Source organism: Somniosus microcephalus, chromosome 21 (assembly GCF_052327205.1).
Source record: "Somniosus microcephalus isolate GS21.2 chromosome 21, FLI_Smic_1.0, whole genome shotgun sequence".
Taxonomy (NCBI): Eukaryota; Metazoa; Chordata; class Chondrichthyes; order Squaliformes; family Somniosidae; genus Somniosus; species Somniosus microcephalus.
Window position 1 is genome coordinate 78,830,574 of NC_141007.1, and position 20,574 is coordinate 78,851,147.

The 20,574-nt window shown below is 45.5% G+C and overlaps 1 protein-coding gene across 1 annotated transcript in view; it reads right to left on the reverse strand.

Annotated features, from left to right (window-relative positions):
- mmd (monocyte to macrophage differentiation-associated) overlaps window positions 1-20,574 on the reverse strand; it is an 81,039-nt gene that overhangs the window by 16,164 nt on the left and 44,301 nt on the right. The window contains exon 2 of the mRNA XM_085964022.1: window positions 10,656-10,737. Coding sequence (XP_085820148.1) covers window positions 10,656-10,737 — 82 coding nt within the window. The remainder of the gene's footprint in view (window positions 1-10,655; window positions 10,738-20,574) is intronic.

A 20,574-nucleotide genomic window follows, 5' to 3' on the forward strand; every position in this document is an offset into this window, starting at 1 on the left:
AAGATTCCCCACCCTCTGTGATGTAAAAAGACTACTGAGCACTTGGTTTGCGTATAAAACAAGGCTTTAATCAACTGTTTCACAACCATGAGAGTCTAGTTACATCACTAGTTCCTGGTTCCAAAAACGTCCTGAGCAAGCTGAGCCCACGCCCGAGTATTTATACTCCTTGGACGGCGCCACCAGCTGGCCGCCCAGTGTTACTTCATGAGTCATTTCTTCATGAATGATAAGATTCACCACCCTCTGTGTGAAGAAATTTCTTCTCATCTCAGTCCTGAATGGCCTACCCTTTATCCTGAGGCTGTGGCCCCTGGTTCTAAACTCCCCAGCCAAGGGAAACATTCTCCCAGCATCCACCCTATCAAGCCCTGTAATAATTTTGTATGCTTCAATGAGATCCCCTCTCATTCTTCTGAATTCAAGTGAATACAGGCCTAATTTACTCAATCTCTTCTCATACGACAGTCCCGCCATCCCAGGAGTCAATCCCGTGAACCTTCGTTGCACTCCCTCTGTGGCAAGTATATCCTTCCTTAGGTAAGGAGACCAAAATTATACACAGTACTCCAGGTGTGGTCTCACCAAGGCCCTATATAATTGGAGTAAGACTTCTTTACTCCTGTACTCAAATCCTCTTGTAATGAAGGCCAGCATACCATTTGCCTTCCTAATGGCTTGCTGCACCTGCACATTCACTTTCAGTGACTCATGTACAAGGACACCCAGGTCCCTTTGAGCATCTGCATTCCCCAATCTTTCACCATTTAGGAAATGCTCTGCCTTTCTGTTTTTTCTACCAAAGTGGATAACTTCACATTTATCCACATTATATTCCATCTGCTATGTTCTCGCCCACTCACTGAGCCTGTCAAGATCCCCTTGAAGCCTCTTCACATCCTCTTCACAACTGACACTGCCACCTAGCTTTGTGTCATCAGTAAATTTGGAAATGTTACATTTAGTCCCCTCATCCAAATCATTGATATAGATTGTGAATAGCTGGGGTCCAAGCACCAATCCTTGCGGTACCCCACTAGTCACAGCCTGCCATCCTGAAAAAGACCCGTTTATCCCTGCTCTCTGTTTTCTGTCTGTTAACCAATTCTCAATCCATGCTAGTATATTACCCCCAATTCCATGTGCCCTAATTTTGTTCACCAACCTCTTGTGTGGGACCTTATCGAAGGCCTTCTGAAAATCCAGATACACCACATCTACCGGTTCCCCTTTATCTACTCCACTAGTTACATCCTCAAAGGACTCCAATAGGTTTGTCAAACAGGATTTCCCTTTCATAAATCCATGTTGACTCTGCCCAATCTTACTATTAGTTTCTAAGTGCCCAGTTATTGCATCCTTTATAATAGATACCAGCATTTTCCCAACTACTGATGTGAGGCTAACAGGTCTGTCGTTCCCGTTTTCTCTCTCCCTCCTTTCTTAAATAGCGGAGTTACATTTGCTATCCTCCGATCTGCAGGAACCATTCCAGAATCTATAGAATTTTGGAAGATGACAACCAATGCATCCACTATTCCAATGGCCATTTCTTTCAAAACCCTAGGATGTAGGTCATCCGGTCCTTGGGATTTATTGACTTTTAGTCCCATTAATTTTGCTATTACTGTTTTTTTTACTAATAATAATTTCTTTAAGTTCCTCATTCTCACCACACCCTTGGTTTTCTCGTATTTCTGGGAGGTTCCTCCGTGAAGACAGAAAGAAAGTATTTATTTAATTTCCCTGCCATTTCCTCATTCCCCATTATAAATTCTCCCGTCTCTGACTGTAAAGGACCTACATTTACCTTCGCCAGTCTTTTCCTTTTCACATACCTCTAGAAGCTTTTACAATCCGTTTTTATATTTTTCGCTAGTTTGTGCTCATATTCCATTTTCCCTTTCTTTATCAATTTCTTGGTCCCCCTTTGCTAATTTCTAAAAAGATCCCAATCCTCAGGCTGACCGCTTTTTCTGGCAACTTTATAAGCTTCCTCCTTTGACTTAATACTAGCTTTAATTTCTTTTGTTAGCCATGGTTGGATCACTTTTCCTTTTGGGTTTTTATGTCCTAGAGGAATATATGTTTGTTGCAAATGATGCATTATTTCCTTGAATGTTAGCCATTGTATGTCCACCTTCATACCTGTTAGTGTAGTCTCCCAATCTACCATGGCCAACTTGTCCCTCATACCCTTGTAGTTTCCGCTGTTTAGATTGAAGACCTTAGTTTCAGATTGGACTACATCACTCTCAAACTTAATGTAAAATTCAATCATATTATGGTCACTTGTCCCTAAAGGCCCCTTTACCACAAGATTATTGATTAGCCCTTTCTCATTACACAGTACCAGATCCAGAATAGCCTGTTCCCTGGTTGGTTCCTTCACATACTGATCCAGGAAACCATCTCGCATGCATTCCAAGAATTCGTCCTCCACACCATTAGTGGTAATTTGATTTGCCCAGTCAATATGTAGATTAAAATCATCCCAAGGTGCTTCACAGGAGCACAGACAAAACTTGACCCCGAGCCAAAGGAGGAGATATTAGGAGTGGTGACCTACAGAATGTTGGAAAACTGTACCTTTTTGCTATGTAAGCTTTGGCAATATGGTTCTCTGTAAACTTTCATGCCAATAAAGCATTTGAATTGGAATTGGAGAGGGGGGGAAGAGAGAGACAGAGAGGGGGGGAAGAGAGAGAGGAGAGGAGAGAGAGAGAGGAGAGGAGAGAGAGAGAAGAGAGAGAGAAGGAGAGAGAGAGAAGGAGAGAGAGAGAGAGGAGAGAGAGAGAGAGAAGGAGAGAGAGAGAGAGAGAGAGAGAGAGAGAGGAGAGAGAGAGAGAGAGAAGGAGAGAGAGAGAGAGAAGGAGAGAGAGAGGAGGAGAGAGAGAGGAGGAGAGAGGAGGAGAGAGAGAGGAGGAGAGAGAGAGGAGGGGAGAGAGAGGAGGGGAGAGAGAGGAGGGGAGAGAGAGAGAAGGAGAAGGAGAGAGAGAAAGAGAGCGAGAGGGAGAGAGAGAAGGAGAGAGAGAGAGAAGGAGAGAGAGAGAGGAGAGAGAGAGAGAAGGAGAGAGAGAGGAGAGAGGAGAGAGGGAGAGAGAGAGAGAGAAGGAGAGAGAGAGAGGAGAGAGAGAGAGAGAGAGAGGAGAGAGAGAGAGAGAGAGAGAGGAGAGAGAGAGAGAGAGATTTAAAATTAAGACTGTTTAAAATTAATATTGAACGTACCAAATGAAGTACAAAGACTGTTTAAAATTAATATTGTTTAAAAGTAATATTGTATGTACCCAACAAATGTCAAATCGATTGACACCTACAGAATGTTGGAAAACTGTACCTTTTTGCTATGTAAGCTTTGGCAATATGGTTCTCTGTAAACTTTCATGCCAATAAAGCATTTGAATTGGAATTGGTCAAAGAGAGGTTTTTTAAGGAGGGTCTTGAAGGAGGAGGGGGGTGTGGGGTGGAGAGATTTACTTCATTAAGCTTTCTTGGAACAGAAATGTTACTACCGACCTCAAGGGGTTAAAGGCATAAATTCACAGGGACGTTATTAGGTGTCACCACTGCTGCCTCCAAATTCACAACAGAAGGTTTCAGGTTCCTTGTTGACTGAATATAGGATAATAGGTACCTGGTAGTCAGGTACAAAGCGGGAGCCTTGCCAGATTATCCATGCTTCCTTCCCCTCTGCTGTAACCATTTACACCTCCCCATGACCCAGCTTTTGTTTCTATACTTGTCTCATTATCATCTTTTGTTGCACAATCACCATTTTTGTCATTTAATCACTCCTGCCCCCCACCTTGCCACAGATCTCTCCCTGTCCCCTTCTCCCCGGCTCTGCTACATCTCCATCATCTTCCAGTTCTGACGAAAGGTCATCGACCTGAAACGTTAACTCAGGTTCTCTCTCCACAGCCTGACCAGCTGAGTATTTCCAGCCTTTTCTGTTTTTAGCTCAAATTCACAGCATGGGTGCTAGCACAAGACTGAAGATGGGTCTATCCAGGAGTGTTAGCAGAAGTGAGACTCAATCACTGTCCAAGCCCTACTCACTACGTGCCTCCTTTACTTTAGTTTCCATGGCAGCCATAAAGTCATAGACCAAAGAAACGAGGAGGCACGATTGCAATCGCAGGCATACACAAGACTATAAAAAAGGTGATGTTGACTTGCACCTCGAACAGCCTTCCTGTCTCCGACAGTAACACTGGGGGTCGGAGCCAGTCCCCTATTGTTTTAGTTGTGGGTGGCTCAAGTGTTCATGCCCAGCATGCACCAGCCTGTGAAATGATTACTCCTCCCAGTCAGGACTGATCCTCCACAATATTGGGGAAATGAGCAGCCCCTGGCCAAAAAACACAGCCATCGTTCACCAATTTAAGAGTGCATGCACAATAGTTTGAAACAGACCACCATGTAGAAGCCTAGCACTAGCTCTACTTGTTTTAGACTGTTGAACCTCAGCTACTATATCCAAAGCACACATTGTCGGCCGTGGCTCAGTGGGTAGCACTCTCGCCTCTGAGTCAGCAGGTTGTGGATTCAAGTCCCACTCCAGAGACTGCAGCACTTGACACTCCCAGTGCGGTGCTGAGGCAGTGCTGCACTGTCGGAGGTGCCGTCTTTCGGATGAGACATTAAACCGAGGCCCTGTCTGCTCTCTCAGGTGGATGTAAAAGATCCCACGCCACTATTCAAAGAAGAGCAGGGGAGTTCTCCCTAGTCCTGGCAAATATTTATCCCTCAACCAACATCACTAAAACAAATTATCATTGTCACATTGCAATTGCTGTGCACTTGTCCTACATTACAACAGTAACTACATTTCAAAAGTATTTAATTGGCTCTAACATGCTTTGTGAAAGGTGCTACATAATTGCAATTATTTCTTTATACAAAGGGTGATAAGGAAAAAAGAGACACAGAAGGCAAAGGTGTTATGTATGTGCCTTTAAGAGAAGAACTGATTCTATACTGCAGTACCGGCAGTGACCACCCCTGTATATAAAGCCATAGCAGACTGCTGTATTTCAGTCTTGAATTACTCCCTGTTCAGTAAATACCTGTTTTATTGTTCTCCTGCAGTCTGAGTATTATTGATCCTCGGACACTACACTGGCGACGGGCAGGTTGAACTCACCTGCAGTACTGCATCACCTCACGGGGATCTTTTCCCTGAAGAGAAGCTTCTTGGAGGTCGAAGTCAGAACGGCGGGCGTCGACCGCGGGCAACCGCCCAGGGATCCATTGGAGAGTTGCAGGGGAGGCTGTGGAGAGCTGGGCCTGGCTCCCCAGTCGAGGTGTTCCAAAAGTCGTGCTGGTAGCAGGTAGTGCGCTGACCCTTCCGGACTGCGGCGGGCTCGGGCTCGATCGAGCGGTTCTGCAAAGGGGCCGTGCAGCATCGTCGGGAGGAAAAGAGAGAGGGTGGAGCGCACAGGGCGCGGTCGGTGCTCAAGAACAGGGCAGCGTGGAGAGGATAGAACGCGGGGAAGGAAAAGTGAGACACGCCGAAGCCGCGGGTCGCTGCCATTACCCTGTAGAACGCTAGGAGCAGCGTGGCAGCAAGGGGAAGAAGGAAAAGCGCGGGAGGCGCCATTTTATTCCATTGGGGAAGAAGGAAAAGCGCGGGAGGCGCCATTTTAATTCATTGGTGAAGAAGAAAAAGCGCGGGAGGCGCCATTTTAAATCACCCAAGATGCCGAAAAGTGGCAGTATCACTGCTTTCGACAACGAGGTAGAAGACTGGACCACGTATGTGGAAAGAATTGAAGTGTACTGCGAGGCAAATGAGGTGGCCGATGGAAAGAAGGCATCGGTATTATTAAATTTGATGGGCACGAGAACATACGGCCTATTGCAAAATTTAATTACCCCAGCTAAACTAATGTAGAAAAGTTTTGAGGAGATTGTTAATATCTTACAGGAACACCTAAACCCTACGCCGCTGCTGATAGCAGAAAGATTCAAGTTCCATAAAAGAAACCAGCACAAAGATGAGAGCAATGCTGACTATCTTACGGAACTACGCAAGTTATCGAAGCACTGCCAGTTCGGAGCAGGACTGGCAGACACCTTGCGGGATAAGTTTGTCTGCGGGCTCCAGAGTGAAGGAACCCAGAAACGACTACTTTCGGAAAAGGACCTGACGCTAGAACAGGCTTTCAGCGTGGCAGTATCCTACGAAGCAGCAGCACGGGGAGCTGCGGAAATACAACAGAAACCACAGGAATACAGCGCTAACGAAATGGCGTATGGAGCAGAAAAGTGCTATCGCTGCGGCAGAACAACCCATGATCAGAAGGACTGCTGGGTTAAGGACAAAGTATGCAGGCAATGTGGGAAAATGGGACACATAGCAAGAGTCTGCAGGTCGGGAAAGAAAACCAACACTACAAGCACTACTAAGGAAAAGTACAAGAAAGTAAAGAAATTGACAGACAGTAGTTCGGAAGATCAGGAGAGTGATAAGGACTCCGGGAGCAGGAGACTAAGTTGTCTAAAGTTACACAACGTGATCGCAAAGGAGGATCACCGAACCATTTGGGTCACCCTCATGATAGCAGGGTCCCCAGTAAAGATGGAATTGGACACAGGATCAGCCCTAACTGTCATGAATCGACGAGACTATGAGCGGCTATTCTCACACATACCCTTGAAGGACACGTCCATTGTATTGAAGACATACACGGGGCAAAAAGTCTACCCCAGAGGAAAAATAAGGGTGCCAGTTGAATACAACGGCAAGGAAACACAGAAACTGTATCTATATATACTACCAGATGGAGGACCACCATTATTGGGGCGTGAATGGATCCGAAAAATACAATTGGATTGGCATTCCATTCAGGCGCTAACTGTGACTGATAAAAAGGATGATGACGTCACAGCTGGACGACTGTCAAAAATTCTAACTGACGCGAAAGAGGTGTTCCAACAAGGACTTGGGACTCTAAAAGGAGTAACGGCAACGATAAAAATCGAAGATAACGCAAACCCAAAATTTTTTAAGGCCAGACCGGTACCTTATGCGATCTGCCCAGACGTTGAAGCAGAGCTGGAGAGTCTGGAGCGTTCGGGTGTGCTGTCCAAGGTGGACTGGAGCGAGTGGGCCACACCCATCGTTCCTGTAATGAAGAAATCATTGAGCAGCACGCCTGGGGAACCGAAGAAGGTTTGCATCTGTGGGCACACAGTACAATATCCACTTCCACGGATAGAAGATATTTTCGCCTCACTATCTGGAGGGAAACGCTTTACAAAGATTGATCTGGCCCAAGCGTATCTACAAATGGAGGTGGAAGAAGCATCTAGGAAATACCTCACGATAAACACTCACAAAGGCCTTTACCAGTACAATCGACTGGTATTCGGGGTAGCATCAGCCCAGGCTATTTGGCAGAGGGTGATGGAACAAGTCCTGCAAGGGATCCCGGGGACCCAGTGTTATTTGGACGACATCCTGGTTACGGGCGAAAATGACAGTGAACACCTTGCCAACCTGGAGCAGGTGCTCACGAGATTACAGGAATATGGGCTACGAGCCAACCGCCCCAAATGCGAGTTCTTCAGGAGACAAATCTCGTATTGTGGCCACATGATTGATGAGGAAGGGTTGCATAAGTCGCCGGACAAGATTGAGGCTGTAGTCAAGGCTCCAGCACCGGAAAATGTGTCGCAACTGAGGTCGTTCCTCGGGTTGGTGAACTACTACCATAAGTTCTTGCCGAATTTATCTACAATTCTGCACCCACTGAACGCCCTACTGCAAACTGGAGTAACATGGAAATGGAGTGATGAGTGTAAGCGTGCCTTTCAGAAATGTAAATGCCTAATCACTTCAAAAGAAGTATTGGCCCACTACAATCCAACACTACCGATTCGGTTAGCATGTGATGCGTCTCCCTACGGCATCAGAGCGGTGCTGTCACACAAATTCCCTGACGGTTCAGAGAGGCCAATAGCCTTTGCGCCGCGCTCATTAACCTCAGCCAAGCGTAACTACGCCCAGATTGACAGGGAGGCCCTCAGCCTGGTGTGGGGGGTGAAGAAGTTCAATCACTATCTGCACGGGCAGAAATTCACCCTACTGACTGATCATCAGCCCCTGGTCTCCATTTTCAACCCAAAGAAGGGCGTTCCGGTGATGACGGCGCAACGGCTGCAAAGATGGTCACTTTTTCTAGGGGCACATCAGTACGACATAGAGTACAAGGGTATGAAACAGCATGGAAACACTGATGGGCTGTCGCGCCTACCGTTGCCTACGGTAGAGGAAGCACCTGCAGTGGACCCTGTTGAGATATTCCATGCAACCATAGTCGAATGTGTACCTGTTACAAACTCAAGTATAGAGAAGGAAACCCGAAATGACCCGACACTCTCTCGGGTCTATGATTTGACGGTGAAGGGATAGCCAGCACATGGCGACTCTCTGTTGCCAGCATTCTCGCCAAGGAGAGAACAGCTGTCAGTGTGCCGGGGGACCCTGATGTGTGGATCCCGAGTGGTAATTCCACCCAAGTTGAGAGATAGAGTGCTCAATGAGCTTCATGAGGGTCATCTGGGAGGGGTAAAAATGAAGAGCCTAGCCAGAGTGTGTGTGTGGTGGCCGGGAATCGATAAAGAAATCGAGGATATGACCAAGAGATGCACAGGATGCCAGAAGGTCCAAAACGCTCCACCACAGGCCCCGCTACATCCATGGGAGTGGCCCTCATCTCCATGGCAACGGGTACACATTGATTTTGCTGGTCCATTTATGGACTCAATGTTCCTAATCGCTGTGGACGCCCATTCGAAATGGCCAGAGGTCATCAAAATGTCCTCCACCACCACGGAGAAAAGTATTGCAGTCCTACGGACCATCTTCGCCAGGAATGGCTTGCCAGAACAGATTTGCTCTGACAATGGGCCACAGTTTGTGTCAGAGGATTTCCGGAGGTTTCTGAGGAATAATGGGGTGAAGCATTACACATCTGCCCCATATCATCCAGCCACAAATTGATTGGCTGAGAGGTTTGTTCAGACCTTTAAAAAGGCCATAAAGGCAATGCATAATGACGACATACCACTACAACACAAGGTGGATAATTTCTTGTTTGCTTACCGGAATGCGACACATGCAGTCACCAACCAAGCTCCAGCCATAATGTTCTTCAACCGAAGGCTAAGATGTCGCCTGGATTTGCTCAAACCAAACATAAGACGAGATGTTGAGGATAAGCAATTCCAGCACATAAATGAGAAGCCAACCAGGAGCTTCAAGATAGGGCAACCAGTCTTGGCCCGCGACTACCGAACAGAAAAATGGCAGCCAGGAACGATATGCACACAGCAGGGACCACTAATGTACACAGTGGACGTTGGAGAGAGCATCGTGAGACGCCATGCTGACCAGATTCTAGAGTCACAGGAACAAGCCAAACCCATACCACGAGCAGGTGCACCTGGTAATCAACCCGAAGTACAGATTGCGTCTACCTCAGAAGCAGTGGTATTGAAAGCTGACGAACCAACCAATGACAATGAGCCAGAATCAACTCCGCCGCAAGAACAGGATACTCAAGAAAGGCACTATCCAGTCAGGATCAGGAAGCCTCCTCAAAGACTGAACTTATAAATGATTATTTCAGTTGATGTATATAGTACAGAGAAAATTGTAATTGTAATTAGTTATTATTTAGTTGTTAAATGAATGTTATGTACTGTTTATCTAAAAGGGGAGGAATTGTTGTGTATGTGCCTTTAAGAGAAGAACTGATTCTATACTGCAGTACCGGCAGTGACCACCCCTGTATATAAAGCCATAGCAGGCTTCTGTATTTCAGTCTTGAATTACTCCCTGTTCAGTAAATACCTGTTTTATTGTTCTCCTGCAGTCTGAATATTATTGATCCTCGGGCACTACAAAAGGCATGCAGTATTGAGTTACAATTTTTGCCAGTAATCCAGTTTGCAACTACAGCATGAGAAGGAAATGCGTCAGAATAAGCACATAAAAAAATAGGAGCAGGAGTAGGCCATACGGCCCCTCGAGCCTGCTCCGCCAATCACCCTATCCCCATATCCCTTGATTCCCTTAGTGTCTGAAAATCTGTCGATCTCTGTCTTGAATATACTCAACGACTGAGCCTCCACAGCCCTCTGGGGTAGAGAATTCCAAAGATTCACCACCCTCTGAGTGAAGAAATTTCTCCTCATCTCAGTCCTAAATGGCCGCCCCCTTATCCTGAGACCATGACCCCTGGTTCTAGACTCTCCAACCAGGGAAACAGCCTCTCAGCATCTACCCTGTCAAGCCCTGTAAAAGTTTTCTATGTTTCAATGCTATCACCTCTCATTCTTCTAAACTCCAGAGAATACAGGCCCATGACAAGGTTTCTCATTATAGAATGCTTGTGAATGGCTCACTAACACTCAGATTCTGAACTCGCACGTAATAAAACAGCCACTAGCGCGAGGTACTGGAGGGCAGGCAGTGCCCGTGGAGCTATAGCCCAGCCAGAGTCATGCCTTCAAGAGGGGAGGGGGGAAAAAGACATAGCATTCAGATGACCTCAAATAGAAAAGGCTTGTGAATAACTAGGTCCTGGGAGACTCCATCCCCCCACCCCCCAAAAGTAGCCTAGCAGAAGAGTGGGAATACTTACTGCATGTGTGTAACAGTTTGCAGCATGTTCGTAGGCAGTGGGCTGGTACCGGGAATTAGCTAGAGGTCGGTTATTCATAAACCTACAAAGAAAGAAAGGGAGTTTATTAATCCAGTGATTAAAACAGTCAAACAAGTACTGAAATTCCAGGTGTAGCTTTGATTTGGTTAAAAATGTTAATTCATCAACAGACAGCTCCCCCACAGAAATACCCACACTGCTATCAGAAATCCTCCCATTCCGTCATTAGATATGAAGCCCAGAACTGTACTGAATCTACACATCTACTGCTTACATCCATCAGATAGTTAGAGCTCGACATCTCACTCAAACTATCCGAGTGAGTGAGCAAGCATCCCACTTGCACAAGCCGAGTTAACAGAGAGACATCTCACTTTGACCAGGCGTGCTTCCTCCCCATGACAGTCTGTGCTGGAGCTGGACTGGACAGAAGCTGAACGTGAGACAGCAGCTGCTCCTCCTACACTACAGTCTAGTCCCTTTGAAATGCAGGAATGAGACACAATCTCTCAGGTCTTGTCTCACTTCTAATTTACCAGTTAAACGACACTTCTGTCCATTCAGCTGTTAAACCGGTTAGGATTAGTGTGTAATGTACTGGAATTAAAAGATGACTTACCGGTTAGATAGCTATTTTTTTAAAGGAAGTTAACGCCCAGTGCAGGTAAACCTAGAGGGTAATTACCACCCACAACAGCTCTTCTATTCAGAGTTATTTTATATCAATAAAAATATCTTTCAACATGTTAGTGAATAAGTTCTGCATCTAGTGCGCCTCCAACTCCAGTTAAAACCCCAACCTAATCCAAACATAAAATCCCGACAATTCCCACTCAGTTTCACTGTACAGAATCCCAATGGACCAAACTGCTCCCCTCAGTGAACATCCACGAAAAGAAACAGATTATCTGGTCATTCTCACATTGCTGTTTGCGGGGAGCTTGCTGCGAAAATTGGCAGCCACGTTTCCTACATTACAACAGTGACTACACTTCAAAAGTACTTGTACAAAAGCAAAATACTGCAGATGCTGGCAATCTGAAATAAAAACAGAAAATGCTGGAAATACTCAGCAGGTCAGGCAGCATCTTTGGAGAGAGAAACCGAGTTAACGTTTCAGATTGATGACCCTTCGTCAGAATTGGTCATCCTGAAATGTTAACTCTGTTTCCCTCTCCACAGATGCTGCCTGACCTGCTGAGTGTTTCCAGCATTTTCTGTTTTTACTTCTAAAGTACTTCATCAGCTGTAAAGCACTTTGGGCTACTATGAAAGGCACTATATAAATGCAAATTCTTTCACTGGCTAAACTTCAGCTTGTCCAACGGCCAAAAGCAACACAAAACTCTGACCAGCACCAGCCAGAGAATATCTGCAAGATCAGAACCAGCCAAATCGTTCAAACTAGAGCTGCCTGCCCATGGCTAATAAGCTGCCGAGACTTTATTTTGCCATTCTTTGTCAGTAAAGCATAAGCTTCTGAAACAAGAGCAACATCTGGAATCTAATCCAGGGGTTCGGGGGTTTATATATAGAATAACAGATACCCGGGAGTGAGTTACAGGCTGGAATCTAATCGAGGGGTTCAGGGGGTTTATATATAGAATTACAGATACCCGGGAGTGAGTTACAGGCTGGAATCTAATCGAGGGGTTCGGGGGGTTTATATATAGAATAACAGATACCCGGGAGTGAGTTACAGGCTGGAATCTAATCGAGGGGTTCGGGGGGTTTATATATAGAATTACAGATACCCGGGAGTGAGTTACAGGCTGGAATCTAATCGAGGGGTTCGGGGGGTTTATATATAGAATAACAGATACCCGGGAGTGAGTTACAGGCTGGAATCTAATCGAGGGGTTCGGGGGGGTTTATATATAGAATAACATACCCGGGAGTGAGTTACAGGCTGGAATCTAATCGAGGGGTTCGGGGGTTTATATATAGAATAACAGATACCCGGGAGTGAGTTACAGGCTGGAATCTAATCGAGGGGTTCAGGGGTTTTATATATAGAATAACAGATACCCGGGAGTGAGTTACAGGCTGGAATCTAATCGAGGGGTTCGGGGGGTTTATATATAGAATAACAGATACCCGGGAGTGAGTTACAGGCTGGAATCTAATCGAGGGGTTCGGGGGGTTTATATATAGAATAACAGATACCCAGGAGTGAGTTACAGGCTGGAATCTAATCGAGGGGTTCGGGGGTTTTATATATAGAATAACAGATACCCGGGAGTGAGTTACAGGCTGGAATCTAATCGAGGGGTTCGGGGGGGTTTATATATAGAATAACAGATACCCGGGAGTGAGTTACAGGCTGGAATCTAATCGAGGGGTTCGGGGGGTTTATATATAGAATAACAGATACCCGGGAGTGAGTTACAGGCTGGAATCTAATCGAGGGGTTCGGGGGAGTTTATATATAGAATTACAGATACCCGGGAGTGAGTTACAGGCTGGAATCTAATCGAGGGGTTCGGGGGGTTTATATATAGAATAACAGATACCCGGGAGTGAGTTACAGGCTGGAATCTAATCGAGGGGTTCGGGGGGTTTATATATAGAATAACAGATACCCGGGAGTGAGTTACAGGCTGGAATCTAATCGAGGGGTTCGGGGGGGTTTATATATAGAATAACAGATACCCGGGAGTGAGTTACAGGCTGGAATCTAATCGAGGGGTTCGGGGGGTTTATATATAGAATAACAGATACCCGGGAGTGAGTTACAGGCTGGAATCTAATCGAGGGGTTCGGGGGGGTTTATATATAGAATAACAGATACCCGGGAGTGAGTTACAGGCTGGAATCTAATCGAGGGGTTCGGGGGGTTTATATATAGAATTACAGATACCCGGGAGTGAGTTACAGGCTGGAATCTAATCGAGGGGTTCGGGGGGGTTTATATATAGAATAACAGATACCCGGGAGTGAGTTACAGGCTGGAATCTAATCGAGGGGTTCGGGGGGTTTATATATAGAATAACAGATACCCGGGAGTGAGTTACAGGCTGGAATCTAATCGAGGGGTTCGGGGGGTTTATATATAGAATTACAGATACCCGGGAGTGAGTTACAGGCTGGAATCTAATCGAGGGGTTCGGGGGGTTTATATATAGAATTACAGATACCCGGGAGTGAGTTACAGGCTGGAATCTAATCGAGGGGTTCGGGGGGTTTATATATAGAATTACAGATACCCGGGAGTGAGTTACAGGCTGGAATCTAATCGAGGGGTTCAGGGGTTTTATATATAGAATTACCGATCCCCGGGAGTGAGTTACAGGCTGGAATCTAATCGAGGGGTTCAGGGGTTTTATATATAGAATAACAGATCCCCGGGAGTGAGTTACAGGCTGGAATCTAATCGAGGGGTTCGGGGGGTTTATATATAGAATTACAGATACCCGGGAGTGAGTTACAGGCTGGAATCTAATCGAGGGGTTCAGGGGTTTTATATATAGAATTACTGATCCCCGGGAGTGAGTTACAGGCTGGAATCTAATCGGGGGGTTCAGGGGTTTTATATATAGAATAACAGATACCTGGGAGTGAGTTACAGGCTGGAATCTAATCGAGGGGTTCGGGGAGTTTATATATAGAATAACAGATACCCGGGAGTGAGTTACAGGCTGGAATCTAATCGAGGGGTTCAGGGGGTTTATATATAGAATTACAGATACCCGGGAGTGAGTTACAGGCTGGAATCTAATCGAGGGGTTCAGGGGTTTTATATATAGAATTACAGATACCCGGGAGTGAGTTACAGGCTGGAATCTTGAGACCGAGCTTCGGACACTGCGACACATCAGGGAGGGGGAGAAGTTCCTGGACTCTATGTTTCAGGAGATGGTCACACCTATGAAGTTAATTACTGCAGATGTAGTCCGTGGTCAGGGACAGGACGGTGTGACTACGAGTGAGGAAGGTACAGGGATCCAGGATGTAGTGTTGAAGGAGACGCAGCCCTTGTTCTTGTCCAGCAGGATCGAGGTTCTTACTCCCTGTGAGGGCGGGAGCGGGGACTGCAGGGAGGATGAGCAACCTGGCCACAGCACCGTGGTACAGGGGGCCATTCAAGTGGAGGGAGTAAAAAGAAATGTTGTAGTGGTAGGGGATAGTATCATTAGGGGGATAGATAGGGTTCTCTGCAGTCAAGAGCGGGAGTCCCGAAGGCTGTGTTGCCTGCCTGGTGCCAGGGTTAAGGACATCTCTTCTGGGCTGGAAAGAAACTTGCAGTGGGAGGGGGAGGATCCAGTTGTCGTGGTCCATATTGGTACAAACGACGTAGATAGGACAAGGAAGACGGTTCTGTTAAAGGAGTATGAGCAGCTAGGGGTCAAATTAAAAAACAGAACCTCAAGGGTAATAATCTCTGGGTTATTACCTGAGCCACGAGCGAATTTGGCTAGGATAAATAAAATTAAAGAGTTAAATGCGTGGCTCAAAGACTGGTGTGGGAGAAATGGGTTTTGCTTCTTGGGACACTGGCACCAGTACTGGGACAGGAGGGAGCTGTTCTGTTGGGACGGACTCCACTTGGCCAGTGCTGGGACTAGAGTCCTGGCGAATCATATAACTAGGGCTGTAGAGAGGGCTTTAAACTAATTAGTGGGGGGGAGGTTTCTAGAGAGCAAATCATAGAAATGACAACAGAGAAGGTCATAGACTTAGGTAGCAGTGGGGGAATTAAAAAACAGAATGTGTCAGGAAGGGACAGAAGGTATGGAGTAAAAAGTAAAGTACTAAAAAGGGAAAAAACAGGAACTAAGTGTTACAAAACATATTTGAAAGTTCTTTATCTGAATGCACGTAGCATTCGTAACAAAATGAATGAGTTAACGGCACAAATAATGACATATGGGTATGATCTTGTGGCCATTACAGAAACATGGCTGCAGGGTGACCATGACTGGGAATTAAACATACCAGGTTATTTAACAATCAGGAAGGACAGGCAGGAAGGGAGAGGAGGTGGGGTGGCTATGTTAATAAAGGAAGGAATCACTATAATACAGAGAAATGATATTGGGTCAAAGGAGCACGATAGTGAAACAGTTTGGGTGGAGGTAAGGAATAATAAGGGGAAAAAAACACTAGTGGGTGTAGTCTATAGGCCTCCGAACAGTTGCAACTCTGTTGGACGGAGTATTAATCAGGAAATAGTTGAGGCTTGTAATAAGGGAACAGCTATAATTATGGGGGATTTTAATTATCATATTAACTGGACAAATCAAATTGGGCAGAGCAGCCTTGAGGAAGAGTTCATTGAGTGTATTAGGGATGGGTTTCTTGAGCAGTATGTAACTGAACCGACCAGGGGGCAAGCAACCTTAGATTTGGTCCTGTGTAATGAGACAGGATTAATTAAAAATGTCCTAGTAAAGGATCCCCTTGGAATGAGTGACCATAACATGGTTGAGTTCCATATTCAATTAGAGGGTGAGAAGGTTGGATCTCAAACAAGCGTGCTGAGCTTGAATAAAGGAGACTATGAAGGTATGAGAGCGGAATTAATGAGAGTGGACTGGGAAAATAGATTAAAGGGTAAGACGGTACATGACCAGTGGTGTACATTTAAGGAGTTATTTTACAACTTCCAAAAAATATATATTCCACTGAGGAAAAAAGGGTGTAAAAGAAAAGATAGCCATCCGTGGCTAAGTAAAGTAATTAAGGATAGTATCCGACTAAAAACAAGGGCATATAAGGTAGCCAAATCTAGTGGGAGGATGGAAGATTGGGAAGTCTTTAAAAGACAGCAAAAAATAACAAAAAGATTGATTAAGAAAGGGAAGATAGATTATGAAAGTAAATTAGCAAAAAATATAAAAACAGACAGTAAAAGTTTCTATAGTTATATAAAAAGAAAAAGGGTGGCTAAAGTAAATGTTGGTCCCTTAGAGGATGAGACCGGGAAATTAATGGTGGGAAACATGGAGATGGCAAAAACACTGAACAATTATTTTGTATCAGTCTTTACAGTAGAGGACACTAAGAATATCCCAACACTGGACAAACAGGGGGCTCTAGGGGGGGGAGGAACTAAATACAATTAAAATCACTAAGGAAGTGGTACTTGGTAAAATAATGGGACTCAAGGCGGATAAATCCCCTGGACCTGATGGCTTGCATCCCAGGGTCTTGAGGGAAGTAGCGGTAGGGATTGTGGATGCATTGGTAATAATTTTCCAAAACTCCCTGGACTCGGCAAAGGTCCCGGCAGATTGGAAAACTGCTAATGTAACACCATTATTTAAAAAGGGTAGTAGGCAGAAGGCTGGAAACTATAGACCTGTTAGCCTAACATCTGTGGTTGGTAAAATGTTAGAGTCCATTATTAAGGAGACAGTAACGGGACATTTGGATAAACACAATTTAATAGGGCAAACTCAGCATGGTTTCATGAAGGGGAAGTCATGTTTAACAAATTTGCTTGAGTTTTTTGAGGAAGTAACATACAGGGTGGATAAAGGGGAACCAGTGGACGTAGTGTATTTAGACTTCCAAAAGGCATTTGACAAGGTGCAACACAAAAGATTATTGCTCAAGATAAAAAATCACGGGATTGGGGGTAATATTCTGGCATGGGTGGAGGATTGGCTCTCTAACAGAAAGCAGAGAGTTGGGATAAATGGTTCGTTCTCAGATTGGCAACCAGTAACTAGTGGTGTTCCGCAGGGGTCAGTGCTGGGTCCCCAACTCTTTACAATCTATATTAACGATTTGGAGGAGGGGACCGAGTGTAACATATCAAAGTTTGCAGATGATACAAAGATGGGACGGAAAGTAGTGAGTGAGGAGGACATAAAAAACCTGCAAAGGGACATAGACAGGCTAAGTAAGTGGCCTGAGATTTGGCAGATGGAATACAATACTGGAAAGTGTGAAGTTATGCACTTTGGCAGGAAAAATCATAGAGCAAGTTATTATCTTAATGGCAAGAAACTGGAAAGTACTGTAGTACAAAGGGATCTGGGGGTCCTGGTGCACGAAACTCAAAAAGTTAGTATGCAGGTGCAGCAAGTGATCAAGAAGGCCAATGGAATGTTGGCTTTTATTGCTAGGGGGTTGGAATATAAAAACAGGGAGGTATTGCTGCAGCTGTACAAGGTATTGGTGAGGCCGCACCTGGAATACTGCATACAGTTTTGGTGTCCATACTTAAGAAAAGACATACTTGCTCTCGAGTCAGTGCAAAGAAGGTTCACTCGGTTAATCCCGGGGATGAGGGGGTGGTCATATGAGGAGAGGTTGAGTAGATTGGGACTCTACTCATTGGAGTTCAGAAGAATGAGAGGCGATCTTATTGAAACATATAAGATTGTGAAGGGGCTTGATCGGGTGGATGCGGTGAGGATGTTCCCAATGATGGGTGAAACTAGAACTAGGGGGCATAATCTTAAAATAAGGGGCTGCTCATTCAAAACTGAGATGAGGAGAAACTTCTTCACTCAGAGGGTGGTAGGTTTGTGGAATTTGCTGCCCCAGAAAGCTGTGGAAGCTACATCATTAAATAAATTTAAAACAGAAATAGATAGTTTCCTAGAAGTAAAGGGAATAAAGGGTTACGGGGAGCGGGCAGGAAATTGGACATGAGTCTGGGTTCGGAATGGTCATGGCCATGTGGGTAGTGGAGCGGGCCCAGGGGCCGTGTAGCCTTGTTCTGCTCCTACTGTGTTCTAATTCTGTTAGATTTCAGGAGATGGTTTTATTCATGTTCCTGGCTGGGGTGGAGATCGCCTTTACAGAAGGTAAGTACTGTAGAAAATATAGGGACAGAGTGATCTCCTGGAAGAATTTCGATCGCCTAGATGGGTCGGAGAGGAATTTCCCAGATTTTTTTCTCCCAAATTGGCCATTGGGTCTTTATCTGGTTTTTCGCCTCTCCCGGGAGATCACATGGGTTCGGGTGGATGCAGAGTGATAGAAGATTTGAGGTTAGGATCAGATCAGCCATGATCTTATTGAATGGTGGAGCAGGCTCGAGGGGCCGATTGGCCTACTCCTGCTCCTATTTCTTATGTTCTTATGTTCTTATCTAATCCAGGGGTTCGGGGGTTTTATATATAGAATTACAGATACCCGGGAGTGAGTTACAGGCTGGAATCTAATCGAGGGGTTCAGGGGTTTTATATATAGAATTACAGATACCCGGGAGTGAGTTACAGGCTGGAATCTAATCCAGGGGTTCGGGGGTTTTATATATAGAATAACAGATACCCAGGAGTGAGTTACAGGCTGGAATCTAATCGAGGGGTTCGGGGGGGTTTATATATAGAATTACAGATACCCGGGAGTGAGTTACAGGCTGGAATCTAATCGAGGGGTTCGGGGAGTTTATATATAGAATAACAGATACCCGGGAGTGAGTTACAGGCTGGAATCTAATCGAGGGGTTCGGGGGGTTTATATATAGAATAACAGATACCCGGGAGTGAGTTACAGGCTGGAATCTAATCGAGGGGTTCAGGGGTTTTATATACAGAATAACAGATACCCGGGAGTGAGTTACAGGCTGGAATCTAATCGAGGGGTTCAGGGGGTTTATATATAGAATTACAGATACCCGGGAGTGAGTTACAGGCTGGAATCTAATCGAGGGGTTCAGGGGTTTTATATATAGAATTACAGATACCCGGGAGTGAGTTACAGGCTGGAATCTAATCCAGGGGTTCGGGGGTTTTATATATAGAATAACAGATACCCAGGAGTGAGTTACAGGCTGGAATCTAATCGAGGGGTTCGGGGGGGTTTATATATAGAATTACAGATACCCGGGAGTGAGTTACAGGCTGGAATCTAATCGAGGGGTTCGGGGAGTTTATATATAGAATAACAGATACCCGGGAGTGAGTTACAGGCTGGAATCTAATCGAGGGGTTCGGGGGGTTTATATATAGAATAACAGATACCCAGGAGTGAGTTACAGGCTGGAATCTAATCGAGGGGTTCGGGGGGTTTATATATAGAATAACAGATACCCGGGAGTGAGTTACAGGCTGGAATCTAATCCAGGGGTTCGGGGGGTTTATATATAGAATAACCGATACCCGGGAGTGAGTTACAGGCTGGAATCTAATCCAGGGGTTCGGGGAGTTTATATACAGATTTACAGATCCCCGGGAGTGAGTTACAGGCTGGAATCTAATTGAGGGGTTCGGGGGGGTTTATATATAGAATTACAGATCCCCGGGAGTGAGTTACAGGCTGGAATCTAATCCAGGGGTTCGGGGGGTTTATATATAGAATTACAGATCCCCGGGAGTGAGTTACAGGCTGGAATCTAATCGAGGGGTTCGGGGTTTATATATAGAATAACAGATCCCCGGGAGTGAGTTACAGGCTGGAATCGAATCGAGGGGTTCGGGGGGTTTATATATAGAATAACAGATACCCGGGAGTGAGTTACAGGCTGGAATCTAATCGAGGGGTTCGGGGGGTTTTATATATAGAATTACCGATCCCCGGGAGTGAGTTACAGGCTGGAATCTAATCGAGGGGTTCGGGGGAGTTTATATATAGAATAACAGATCCCCGGGAGTGAGTTACAGGCTGGAATCTAATCCAGGGGTTCGGGGGGTTTATATATAGAATTACAGATACCCGGGAGTGAGTTACAGGCTGGAATCTAATCGAGGGGTTCGGGGGGGTTTATATATAGAATAACAGATACTCGGGAGTGAGTTACAGGCTGGAATCTAATCGAGGGGTTCGGGGAGTTTATATATAGAATAACAGATCCCCGGGAGTGAGTTACAGGCTGGAATCTAATCGAGGGGTTCGGGGGTTTATATATAGAATAAGAGATACCCAGGAGTGAGTTACAGGCTGGAATCTAATCGAGGGGTTCGGGGGTTTATATATAGAATAACAGATCCCCGGGAGTGAG